We start from the raw sequence: 13,767 nt of genomic DNA on the forward strand, positions 1-13,767 counted from the left end.
TCTCCACTCTAATTCATCCGAAAGGTGTTCTGTCAGGTTGAGGTCAGGACTCCTGCAGGCAAGTCAAGTTCGATCCACACCAAACTCGCTCCTTGTCTTTATGGACCTTGCTTTGTCCACTGATGCGCAGTCATGTTGAAACATCCCCAAACAATTCCCACAAAGTTGGGAGCATGAAATTGTCCAAAATGTCTTGGTATGCTAAAGCATTAAGACTTCCTTTCACTGGAACTAAGGGGCCAAGCCCAACCCATAAAGAACAACCCCACACCATAATCCCCCCTTTACCAAACTTTGCACTTGGCACAATGCAGTCAGGCAAGTACCGTTCTCCTGGCAACCACCAAACCCATACTCGTCCATCAGATTGCCAGACAAAGAAGCGTGATTCGTCACTCCAGAGTCCAATGGTGGCGTGCTTTACACCATTGCATCTGACGCTTTGGATGAGCTGCTCGGCCATGGAAATCCATTCTATAAAGCTCTCTACACATGCGCTGACCCCACTCTGATTTTACGTTTACGACCCATTCTTTCACAAATGTTTGTAGAAGCAGTCTGCATGCCTAGGTGCTTGATTTTATACTCCTGTGGCCATGGAAGTGACTGGAACAACGTAATTTAACAATTTGGAGGGGTGTCCAAATACTTAGTGTATATAGTGTATTATTATAATATAGTGTATTATTGTTTTGTTTTTTTAGAATTCTAATAAATACTATTCAAACTAATATTAATTATAATATGGGATGTGATTAAAATGTATCTGAATAATAACAATTAAATTATTATTATAAAAATATTTGTTTTTTTTATTCTTTAGAAATTTTTATTCTTCAAAAATATTCTGAAAAAAAACAACATTATTTTTCACAAAAATATTCAGCACAATTGTTTCCAATAATAAAAATTTTTTTCTTGAGCATCAAATCGGCTAATTATGATTTCTGAGGGATCATGTGAAAATTCAGCTTTGCCATCACAGGAATAAATTACAGTTATTTTAATTTGTAATGATATTTCACAATATTGCTGTTTTTACTGTATTAAAGCTTTGGTGAGTGAGTACTGATGACTTAAATACATATTTTTAATCAGCAAAATAAGTTTTGAAAACAATAATACAGCTAAACAGGTTCCTGTCTGAGGCCCAAATATGGAATTAACACCATCCAAGAGATCAAGCAAGAGGTGTGTGTGCTGTGTGGTATTTGCAGACTCACAGGATTTGCGGTTAGCTCTAGAACGTCTCCTCTCGCGGGGCTGTGCTCGCGGACTAGGGCCCTGAGTTGCTGATTTCACAATCCGTTCCATGATCTCATCTGCTGTATCATTTGTGCAATTAGAAGTGTCTTCATTTGCAGCAGACAAAAGTGCTGTATGGCCTAGAAAAAGAGAACAACTTTAGACCTTTCAGGCTACAGCTACTGAAAATCAGCATTTGCAATCGGGAGCTCTGAATAAATGTGTGTGAATATACCTCGAGTGGCTCGAGTCCGTGTGCGGAGGCCAGGGAGTACAGAGGATGGACTGTCGCCGCCCTGCAGGCTGGTACGAAGTACTGCAGTCATCTGCTCATGTTCAGCTGCGTCCTCCGTGTAGCCCAAACCCTGCGGCTGACACTCCTGACCCTCCAGAGGACTGCCTGCAAACTTCCCACTCTGAGAAGAAAAATAACATGCCATTCATTATAAATACATACAAATGAAACTCAGTCATGATTAACTCAACTTTATTATATTTGGTTGTGCTCAAAATTAGTTTTCCATATTTTCACTATTTTCTGTATAGAAATAAAAGTAGTCAAATACATAGATCACCCCAAAACATGTCTCTATAGTGATTTAGTATATTATTCACACAGTAGATTATAGAGTGCATTAGTGCCCGTCGACTTTTCCAGAAGTAATTTACCCTTAAGGATTAAGAAAAAGTTTTTGTTTTATTAAGTTTAAAAGTTACAAGCCATGAACAAAAGCGGGGTGAATCACAACATTACAAACTTTTATTTGAGGCGAAAAATACAACGGTACAAGAATGCATATTTTAAGTTAAGCAGGACAAATAAGCAAGTGTAAGGACTTTTACAAGCGAGTTTGATAATAATGGCTATAGACGACTGGGTCAGAGCATCTCCAAAACTGCAGCTCTTGTGGGGTGTTCCCAGTCTGCAGTGGTCAGTATCTATCAAAAGTGGTCAAAAGAAAGAACAGTGGTGTACTAGCAACAGGGTCATGGGTGAATTTGATGCACATGGGGAGTGAAGGCTGACCTGTAGCTCAATTTGCTCAAGAAGTTAATGCTGGTTCTGATAGAAAGGTGCAAAAATGCAGTGCATCTCAGTCTTTTGGGGTGGCTGAATAGCCACAGACTACTCAGGGTGCCCATGTTGACCCTTTGTCAGCCAAAAGTACCAACAGTGAGCATGTAAGCATCAGAACTGGACCATGGAGCGATAGAAGAAGGTGGCCTGGTCTGATGAATCACATTTTCTTTTTTTATCGCGTGGGTGGCTGGGTGTGTGTGCATCGCTTTCCTGGGGGACACATGGCACCAGGATGCACTCTGGGAAGAAGGGAAGCCGGCGAAGGCAATGTGATGTTCTGCTGGGAAACCTTAGGTCCTGCTATCCATGTGGATGTTACTTTGACACGTACCACCTACCTAAGCATTGTTGCAAACCATGTACACCCTTTCATGGAAAATGTATTCCCTGATGGCTGTGGCCTCTTCAACAGGATAATGCGCCCTGCCAAAAAGTAAAAATGGTTCAGAAATGGTTTGAGGAGCACAGCGAGTTTGAGATGTTGACTTGGGCTCCAAATTCCCCTAGATCTCAATCCAATCTGAGGAATCTGTAGGCAGTGCTGAACAAACAAGTCCGATCCATGGAGGCTCCACCTCGCAACTTACACGACTTAAAGGATCTGCTGCTAACATCTTGGTGCCAGATACCACAGCACACCTCCAGAGGTATAGTGGAGTCCATGCCTTGACTGGCTGTTTTGGCAGCAAAAGGGAGACCAACACAATATTAGGATATAAGTGTATATATAAATGTAGTTTTTCCAACATTCAGCTGTTAAAAACAAATATTTAAAAAATAAGTTGAATTAATTCAGGCTGATGGCTTCAACAAAAGCATATAGCGTTGATTGTCAATCAGTTTTTACTTCCGGGAGCTGAAGTGAAAACTGCACCAGTGTCACAGGTGTGAATTTTTAATGGCAGGCTAAAATGATGCTTGATTTTAAGTGTCTTAAAGCAGTTTCACATCTTTATGAGCTTTGTTCAACATCATGTTGCATCCAATTCAACACGCTCTTCAAATCCGCACAGAGAACCACAAAAGTCCCATATGATAAAAGAGGCAAATATTGATTCCCTTTAGCTGTTATGGGATGCTTCACACACTCACATACGGTCTGGTAATACATGCTAGACATTACAGGTCAGTGAAGTCACGAGAAGAAAACAATAAACCCCATTCATGCACAATTGAACAAAAGCACAATGATACACGCATACCTCTTCATCCTCTTCCTCATCACTCTACAGAGAAGAAATTAAATAAGTTACATAGCAGAGCAGGACATTTGAACAAAGGGTTGAAAAAAGTTGTTGACTTGACAGTTACAAAAGAAAAAGGTTTCAAAACACATTGCAAAATGTACTATCTTAAGCTTGTCAAGAATATGTCATGGTCATATATTATCCCAAAATTAAAATAAAGAAATATGAAAATATATTTGTTGAGGGGGAAAATGCAGAACTGTTAAGAATTGTATATACTGTTTTCATGGTAATCGCAATCATAAAGTGTAAAATCTTGTACTGAATACAAAAAAATGTATAATCGAAATGGTGAATTATTTATTTAGTATGGCAGTAATTGCATAAAATGTATTCAATTTATTTACAATTAATGTCACAATACAGAAATAAGCATGAAGTAAATAAATAAAATAAAAAAATTATAGGGTCACATTTCATCCCATATATATATATATATATATATATATATATATATATATATATATATATAGTATATACAGTGCCATCCACAATTATTGGCACCCCTGTTTAAGATGTGGTCGCGGACTTCTAAAAATTCTCCTTTTTTTAAACAACATAGAACCAAAATGCAAAAAAAAAAAAGAGAAAAATCCTACCTTTCGGGTAAGTACATTACTTTGGTGGTAAAAAAAAATAAATAAAAAAAATAAAAATTCAGATTTGGAAAGAAAAAAAACCCTTGAAATCATGTGTCCCACTATTATTGGCACCCCTGATGTTAATACTTTGTTCCACCCCCTTTTGGCATCAAGAGATCACTTAATCTTCTCCTATAACAATGAACTGTAACAGATTCAACCCGGCGCTCTGGTGGAGTTAAATAGTCTGTAATCGGTGCTCTTGGGAAAGGGAAAAGACGAATGGCAAAAAAGGCAGGTCCAAGGCACTCAGTTAAGTGAAGGATAAGGAAATAATTAAAAAGCCTTAATTTGGTATGGCTTAAGTCATTTTAAAATATTGTATTTTAATATTGTATTTTAAAATGACATAAGCCATACCAAATTAAGGCTTTTTAATTATTTCCTTATCCTTCACTTAACTGAGTGCCTTGGACCTGCCTTTTTTGCTTCTCCTATAACATTTCACAAGATTGGAGAACACAGAGAGAGGGATCTTTGACTATTCTTCTTTGCACAATCTTTCTAGATCATAGTGTCCTGGGTCGTCTCTTATGCACTCACTTCTTTAGCTCGCCCCACAGGTTTTCGATTGGGTTAAGGTCTGGGGACTGAGATGGCCATGGGAGGACCTTGAGCTTGTGACTGCTGAACCATTTTTTGTGTAGATTTTGCCACATGTTTTGGATCATTATCCTGGTGATGACGACCCATCTTCAGCTTTCTGGCAGAGGCCATCAGGTTTTTATGTAAAATGTCCTGGTAGTTCAAAGCATTCATAATGCCATGCAACCTAACAAGGTTCCCAGGGCCTTTGGAAGAGAAACAGGCCCACAGCATCACAGATCCTCCACCATACCTCACGGTGGGCATGAGGTGCTTTTCGGCATACTAATCTTTTGTTTTACGCCAGATCCACTTAGAGTGTCTGTTGCCAAAAAGCTCAATCTTAGTCTCATCTGACCAAAGCACACGATCCCAGTTGAAGTCCCAGTACCGCTTATCAAACTCCAGACGTTTACATTTATGAGTGTTAGTGAGAAAAGGCTTTTTCCTTGCATTCCTCCCCAACAACTTGTTGGCATGTAGAGAGCATCTGATGGTTGTTTTGGAGACTTTGTGACCCCAAGATTCCACTCTTTGATGCAATTCTGTGACAGTGAGCTTAGGACATTTTTTTACTTCACTTACCATCTTTCTCACTAAACGTTGTGGCAAGATAAACTTGGGACCTCTTCCAGCCTTGTTTGTCACTGTTTAGTTGTTTTAAACTTCTTAATGATTCCTCTGACTATAGATATGGGGAAGTTAAGGCGAGTGGCTATTTTCTTGTAGCCATTGCCTGACTTATGAAGGTCGACACACATCTGCCTTTCTTGAATGGTGCGTTTTCTTGTCGTTGCCATGTTGAAAAATGCGTAAGAGAATTAGGCCTCTGTGTCACATCATATTTATACCCCAGGGAAGCAGGAACTCATGAATTACTAATTAAAATTTCCTAGATACCCTAACCAACTTTAGCAACTACAGAAAAATATATTTAGAAAAAAATAAATTACATTTTTCAGAGGAATTGTTAGGGGTGCCAATAATTGTGGGACACATGATTTCAAGTTTTTTTTTTTTTTCCTAAATGTGTGATTTTTTTACCACCAAAGTTTATATGTATATATATATATATATATATATATATATATATATATATATATATATATATATATAATATATATATATATATATATATATATATATTCCCTTTTATGTCCCTGTAGGAGTCGTGCATACAAGCTCTGGCTCTGAAGAGGAAAAGGAAGAAGTTCAATGTCATGTTGGTTTCATATGTTGCTGATTATGTAGAGACGATATATACAACCAAAACTGGAAAACAACTGGAAAAAAAAATACAATATTAAAATAAAAAAATATATATATATTTTTTATTTTAATATTGTATATTTTTTTCCAGTTGTTTTCCAGTTTTGGTTAACTAAAATAACCCTGGCCTCGACACGTTAAAATGATATTCACCATAGTACTGCATTTGGTAAAAAATCTTTCAAGTGAGCACTCCCGTGAGTTACGAAGTGTTTTCAAAATCGTCTCTTCATAATCCACATGGGTTTATTGTTTTGCAGCAACATATGAAACCAGCGTGAGATTGAACTTCTTCCTTTACCTCATCTTTACCTCTTCAGAGCCAGAGCTTGTATACACGACTCCTACAGGGACATCCAAAGGTTTGGATGTTCACACAGAGATTGAATTAGACACCCCTCTTAGACTAAGGAAGACCACCGCCAAGCATAACATGCCATGAAGGGCTATCCTAGCTACGACATCCCCCATGAGAGGCATTACATTTGGCCCCCTGGAGTAACGTTTACCCATGGCAAGCCCAGAACTGCAAAACCCATGACAATAGACTGCTTGGTTTACAATTTGTTTTATTATTGTAATGCAAGCGTTGAGCAGGTTTTGTGGCTATTCTAACCATCCTAAGGGCGAAATGAAATACAGACGATAAGAATCAAGCCCTGATCGGTCTCAAGTGGGCATAGTGTGAAGTGCCAAAGATCTAACAGAGAATAGTGAAAGAGTCACTGGAAAAATCTGGAAATATAATGACTCCCTCTAGTGGTGCAATGATAAAGCACAGAATGTAAGCAGCTTGTTCATTTCCTTCCAAATGCTCAAGAAATGAGAGGGAAAAAGAGAACAGGAACTGAGGGCACTTTTCTGTACATTAATTATGGTTGAAGTAGGAGAATAAACGCATAGCCACTTTTATGTCCCATTTTCTTTTAATTTTAATAATCCATTGAGTCATCACATTCATAATGTGATGTAGTTAAATCATTGGTCTTGTTAGTATAACTATATTTAATCTGGAGAAGATGAAATATGTGTACCTAAAATAGTGCTGGTTAATGTCTGAAGCACCAGAGTGGATGAAATATGTCCTGAAAAAGTTTTAAAAGGATTGTTCCAAAAATTAACCCCCTTTCTAGCAATATTATGCAATAAGGTTCGGTTTGTTCAAATTAGACTAGGTATCATAAATTGACAATGAACCAACTATTGTTCATTTTTAAAGGTGCAGTCAGAGATTTCTGAGAAACATTGCTGATATGTGAAATCAACCCAAACAAACACACCCCTCCCTTCATTGCTCCGCCCCCAAATTCATGAACACACAATGCAAGAGTGGATCTCTTTTTATCATAGCTAAAGCAAAGCAAAATAAACCGTAGCGAAAAATAAAGCAAATGTAATCGGTCCTACTCGACCAAGCGGGATTCGAAACGGTTCTCTGGCATGGGAGATGGGCGCGATGACAAGGACGCTAAAAACTGAAGCCTCTACATCAGTCCCTAGCACACCCCTTGAGACCAGAGGAGTGAGGTTTACACACAAAGCTCTCACTGGCCTACATCCGTTACAATCACCCCCCTAATCCTCACACCCATCCGGGTCACGGCACCAAATGTAACCTGTTCTTCTCGACCGGCTTCAACTGTGTTTCCGATGTGGGAGCCGTGCGCAATAACAAGGACACTTAAGACCGCAGCCTCCACCAGCGTCAGTCACTAACACTCATTGAGGCCAGGGGAGTGAGGTTTACACACACACAGCTATTACCGGGCTACGACTATTTCAAAGATGACGAACAAAGCAAAACTAATGTTGGAGCAGAAACATGCAACTTCAGCATCCATTTTCAGGCTCTCGCATTGGTCTTTGCAGCACTGCAAAGCTTTTTCTAATATTAACCTGGGTCCCCAAATCTCTTGCCTGACCATAACCCTTATTTTTCCCCTGACATTTTCTCCTTTGTAATGCTTCTCAGATATCTCTCTTTCTACAGTCTTTCTTCAAATCTTGCTCACTCGCTCATGAGTGGACACGCCCCTTATTGCAGATTGGCTACAAGTGTGTTGCGGTGCTCGGTCTGATCTACTTTCAACAGCGTTTCTCAGAAATCACTTACTGTACCTTTAATTTATATTAGTTTATAGTACACTAACTGAATTATACAACTTAAAATGTTAAATATGTGTTTTTAAATGAATGGCATTTAAACATTCATGAAAATGTTAACAAATTAAACCTTATTGAAATGTAAAAAAATTCCTAAATATTAAAGGGATTGTTCATCCCAAAATACAACTTCTGTCATAATTTATTCACTCTTATTTTCTTAATAAAAGAAGATATTTTGAAAAATTTTGTTTTGTTCCCAACGTTCTTCAAAATGTCTTTGCGTGTGTGTGTTCCACAGAAGAAAGACAGTCATACAGATTTGGAACGACATGATAGTTCAATTCTGGCTGAACTATCCCTTTAAAATGAAATATTCCATTATTGTTTTCCATAAAATGTGCATATCTGTTAACAACCCAATAAATCTGTTTTAGCGTTTCATAATTGAACCTGTCATAGATAAGTTTACTGCACTAGTTCACACTCACCTCTGTGATCATTTTGCCCCGTGTCTTGTTCCTCTCGCGGTGATTGGCTCGTTTCTGTTTTTGCTGCAGAACTCGCTCTCTGGTGGTGCGGTACTCAAGTGCAAACTCACTCAGGATCTTACTGAAGCGGTGAACGCTCACCTCTCTTATCGCATACGGTGGGTGGCCCAGGAACAGCAGGAATGAGTGAAACCTGTAGATCAAACACAGCGATGTTCACTTTAAATAACTTTCAAACAATCTCTTCAACACCACTATGGTTTAGTTCAGACAGGCAGCAAAAAAACTGTTGTTTTCGGAATACGTCTGAACTAAAAACACTAAATCCAATCCATATTTTTGCAAACCAGATCCAAACCACATTCGTACGTGGTTTGAAAACAGATTTTATGAAAAAATATCGCAGTCTGAACTGTCAGATCAAATTTCCAATAGATCGGATTTGGACTTGTGCGAATCGCTTTATTGATAATTTAACGCACCTGTTTATGATGCGGCGATGCACAATTTTAAGGATGATAATTCTTTCTGCACAGTCTTTAAGGAAGTCCGACATGCGCTGCTTAAGGGCTGGTTTGATTTCATGTTTGGCGATGACCTTCAAGTGGTCCCAGGATGCTTTGCAGCGACGCTCCATCTGATATAGGTTTTCCTGCAGCTGGTCGAAGTCCACCTGGAGAAGACAGAACAACTCGCTGAGCAAACAGGGCGTCTCAGGATTGGTCCGCTCACTTCACAAACAATACTTTTTAGCAACAACACAGGGAATGGAGATGCATTGATCTCTTTCTTTGCATGTGGCAAGTTGCCATTGTTTGTCATTGGGGGCCAATAGTCTGAGATGATACTGAAAATGTGGGATTTAAAATCTAATTTAAATGTGAAAATAAACAATGTTTTGAAATATTTAAAACAAGGAAACGTTATTAAGACAAAATAATAAGAAATATGTATGATTCTGCAGTTTTGTGATATCGATCATGTGTTAGCTTTGTACATAAGGTGAGGTGTTCTTGTTTCCATCGAAGCACATTTGGAACATTCTTTAGGACTTTCAGTTCAACTTTTCAGTTTCCACAAAATATTAAGCAGAAAAAAAAGTTTTTGACATTGATAATAATAAGAACCATTATTAAAAGCATTACTGAGCACCATTAATAACTGAGTACAAAATCAGCATATTAGAATGATTTTTAAAAATATATATTTAAATAGAAAATGGTTATTTTAAAATGTAATAATACTTCACATTTTTACAGTTTTAATTGTATTTTTGATTTTCTTGCATAATAGACTTCTTTCAAAAGCATAAACAAATCTGAATTATTCTAAACTTATGACTGCCAGTGTGCATATAGGTCCCTTTTCCGTCATTGCTCGTCCTTTCTGTACCGTATTAATCAAATATAACGAAAGATCAAAAATACAAAAACATACAAAGGAAGGTACAGGCTTGCAGTAAATCAGTGCTGATGGTCTTTTAAACAGTATGGTAGTTACGCTAACCTTAGCAGAGCGAGTGATGGCTCCTATCTCAGAGTAGAGGTCTGAGCTGTCTGGAAACTTCTCCACGACGATGGAGCAGACGTGATGCAGTAGGGACTGTTTGTGAACGGTGTCCTTTACCTCAGGAACTTTCTCTAGGTAACTCAGCTCAAAGCCTTTAGCCTGAAAACACAACCAATCACACCATAAAATAAGTTATAAAAATAGACTTAACATTGATAATGATGCAGTATTTTTCACTGGAACTAAGGGGCCAAGCCCAACCACTGAAGAACAACCCTACACCATAACCCCCCCCCCCCCCCCCCTCCACCAAACTTTACACTTGTCACAATGCAGTCAGTCAAGAACCGTTCTCCTGGCAACCAGCAGACCCAGACTGGTCTATCGGATTCCCAGACAGAGAAGAGTGATTCATCACTCCAGAGAACACGTCTCCATTGCTCTAGAGTCCAGTTGCATTGCACTTGGTAATGTAAGTTTTGGATGAGCTGCTTGGCCATGAAAACCCATTCCATGAAGCTCTCTACGCACTGTTCTTGAGCTAATCTGAAGGCCACAAGTGTGGAGGTCTGTAGCTATTGACTCTGCATAAATTTTGTGACTTCAGCACACTGTGCGCCTCAGCATGCACTGACCCCACTCTGTGATTTTATGTGGCCTACCACTTCATGTCTAAGTTGCTATTGTTCCCAAATTGCTTCCACTTTGTTATAATACCACTAACAGTTGACCATGGAATATTTTGTAGTGAGGAAATTTCATGAATGGACTTATTGCACAGGTGGCAACCTATCATGGTACCGCGTTAAAATTAGATATTTGCAGTGGCCTCATTAAAACACTTTTAAGGGGGAAATATACTTATATTATATTATTTGCAAAGTTCAACTGAAACTTGCAGTGACTTCCTAAAAGATTAATATTTAAAATAATAGAATAATTTGAAGTAGTTTACGATTTACTGAATGGGCTCTGACATTATTAATATTTATTATAAAAATAAAGACCCACTGCTGCATTTTTCTCACATATTTAAATATGTATTTGCATACAATAATGCAAATTAAATATGTTATATTTACCTGCTAAAACAGTTCATAAATTTCAAATTGATACATATATGTTGTATATTAGGATAAATTTCATATTTTGTGAAAAATAGGTATTACATAATTGTGTTAAACAAGTACAGTAATTTTGCTACACTTGGTCTCTGAAAATAAATTAAATGGGAAAACAACATGAAAAGCATAATGCACGCTCAAGGCCAAACTAAATGGAAAAGCAGGGAAGTTTCATATCAGATACATTTGAATGTGTAAATATGTGAGATGAAATGATCTCTAATGTGGAAAATCACATGCACCTTGTGAGCATTAGTAACTCTGGATCTGGTCCATCATCAAATCATTTCCTAAAAAAGGGCTCATTTTGACATTATTCTGATGCGGTTTAGTTGATTAGCATCAGTTGCATTAAGATAAGAGTGCTTTGAACATGTGCAGAGTCTATGTGCAGCTCCCATAATGATTCTGACCAATGCTTCATTAACATATGATTAACAGAATCTCAACCCTGTCTGCAAGTCTACAAGGCACGACAGAGCTGGGAATGGATAAATCCCCACGGACGTGACATGACTCTCGCTGGCTTTGTTCTGCTGCCCATGCTCAATGGTTTACGGTAACAAAAGTGATTCCATGCCAAACTCACCACCTTATCAGGTTTATCTCCTTTAGCCTTTTTAACATTATTAAGATCTAAGCGAATACGGCAGACAGACACAAAGAACAGATGGAGATGGAGAGATTAGGGCTTGAAAGAAGAGATGTAGACTTTGCTGGCACTCACACTGGTCCCGTTGAGAAAGTTGCCAATAGCTAGCAGAGTTGAAAGGATGTAGCGCAGCGTCTTATTCTTTTCTAATTGGTCCATGCCCTCCTTTAGGTCCTGTAGTGGTTCTGCTACTTCCTAAGAACAAGAAACAGAATGGGTTAGAAATAAATAGCCTCTGGGAAAGAATTCTGTAGAGCGGTGGTTTTGCTTCAGGATTTAGATTTTAAGCTCAACATCAAGTGCAAGTCCAAACACAGTATCAAAATTGTTCATAATACAATAGAGAAACTCAAAAAGTCCTACAAATGACTATGATTATTTCCAAAACCTTAGCGCAGTAAGACATTTACCAGACACAAGCAAACCTCTTCACTCCCATTTACAGGCAAATTTCACTTTTCTGATAAGAAGTGTGGTTATTTTTACCGCCATTATTCATATTCCCCACAGCACCCCTGTTGAAAAACCCAGCATATGAGCATATGTTTTGTACATTTTGTCATATCAGCGTATGTTTTGAAGCATCGCAGCTGGTTCCTAAGAAACTAGCTCCAGCTCAGGACCAGCTTACAACCAGCTTAGGACCAGTTTAAACACAGAACAAATGACGAAGTCACATATAGTAAGCGTGTTTTAATCTACTTTCATCAAATGCAAAACACATTTCTATGGATGTATTGAATAGTATTCAATGCTGTGATGAACATAGCAATGGTGCTATAATTGGGGTTGCCTGTGCTGCCGTCTCTGGATGAAGATAACGACAAGTTGTATTGGTAGAGTTTAGCAATTTGGAGTAGAAATTTCAGAAATGGAGTAAAATTTCTGAATAACGTCATGGAGTTTATTCATGAAGTTTTCTGAACAACACGATATCTGTATATGTCCGAGCATATGGACACTTTGATCGTTATAATAGTAATGGTAGTGGTAATAATGCATTAAGATGTTTACATGCTTGTGTATTAAATAAAAACAGAGTATGCCACAGTTTATTGTGATTATGGTTACTAAAATTATGAGCTTAATCGCATTAGTTTGATCGGCGTATCGTATTTACATAAGGTATAGTTTAATCGCAATATTGCCCTCGATTGACTACGCAACTACTACTTTAACATTTTAAAATGTTCATGAAGAGATCATAAAACTAATCTATATGAATTATGGGTTTAGACTACATTTTCTGAAGAGACATGATCACTTAAAGGGATAGTTCACCCAAAAATGAAAATCTGTCATCATTTACTCACCCACAAGTTGTTCCAAACCTGTATGAGTTGCTTTGTTCTGCTGATAACAAAAGAAGATATTTTGAAGAATGTTTGTAACCAAGCAAATAGAACAACCATTCAATACCATAGTAGGGAAAAAAATATATGTTAGTGAATGGTTGTTTTATGTGCTTTGTTACAAACATTCTTCAAAATATAATCCTTTCAAAAGTTTATGTACCCTGGATTCTTAATACTGATTCAAGGGACTCAATAATTCTTGAGTCCCTTGTTTGTCCTGAGCAATTAAACTGTTCTTCAGAAAAATCCTTCAGGTTCTGCAAATTGGTTTTCTAACAATTATGGATCATCCAGGTAAAGACATACAGTATTAAGAATCCAGGATACATAAACTTTTGAACGGGGTTATTTTTATAAAATCTGCTTTTTTTCTTCTTCTTATGGAATATACGTAAAAATCTTTAATGTAAAATATCTTATTCAGGACAGTACTAAATCAAAAATAATATGCATTTTGTATGATCC

The 13,767-nt window shown here is 37.7% G+C and overlaps 1 protein-coding gene across 3 annotated transcripts in view; it reads right to left on the minus strand.

Moving 5' to 3' along the window:
- fhod3b (formin homology 2 domain containing 3b) overlaps positions 1–13,767 on the minus strand; it is a 276,415-nt gene that overhangs the window by 8,356 nt on the left and 254,292 nt on the right. For 2 of the 3 annotated variants that reach the window (XM_067449046.1, XM_067449048.1), the window contains 7 exons: positions 12,023–12,142; positions 10,169–10,330; positions 9,145–9,335; positions 8,663–8,855; positions 3,529–3,552; positions 1,481–1,661; positions 1,224–1,385 (listed from right to left, as the gene is read on the minus strand). In XM_067449046.1, coding sequence (XP_067305147.1) covers positions 1,224–1,385; positions 1,481–1,661; positions 3,529–3,552; positions 8,663–8,855; positions 9,145–9,335; positions 10,169–10,330; positions 12,023–12,142 — 1,033 coding nt within the window. The remainder of the gene's footprint in view (positions 1–1,223; positions 1,386–1,480; positions 1,662–3,528; positions 3,553–8,662; positions 8,856–9,144; positions 9,336–10,168; positions 10,331–12,022; positions 12,143–13,767) is intronic. The other variant, XM_067449047.1, reaches the window with a different exon arrangement.

The sequence above is a fragment of the Pseudorasbora parva genome, chromosome 7 (assembly GCF_024679245.1).
Source record: "Pseudorasbora parva isolate DD20220531a chromosome 7, ASM2467924v1, whole genome shotgun sequence".
NCBI classification, from domain to species: Eukaryota; Metazoa; Chordata; class Actinopteri; order Cypriniformes; family Gobionidae; genus Pseudorasbora; species Pseudorasbora parva.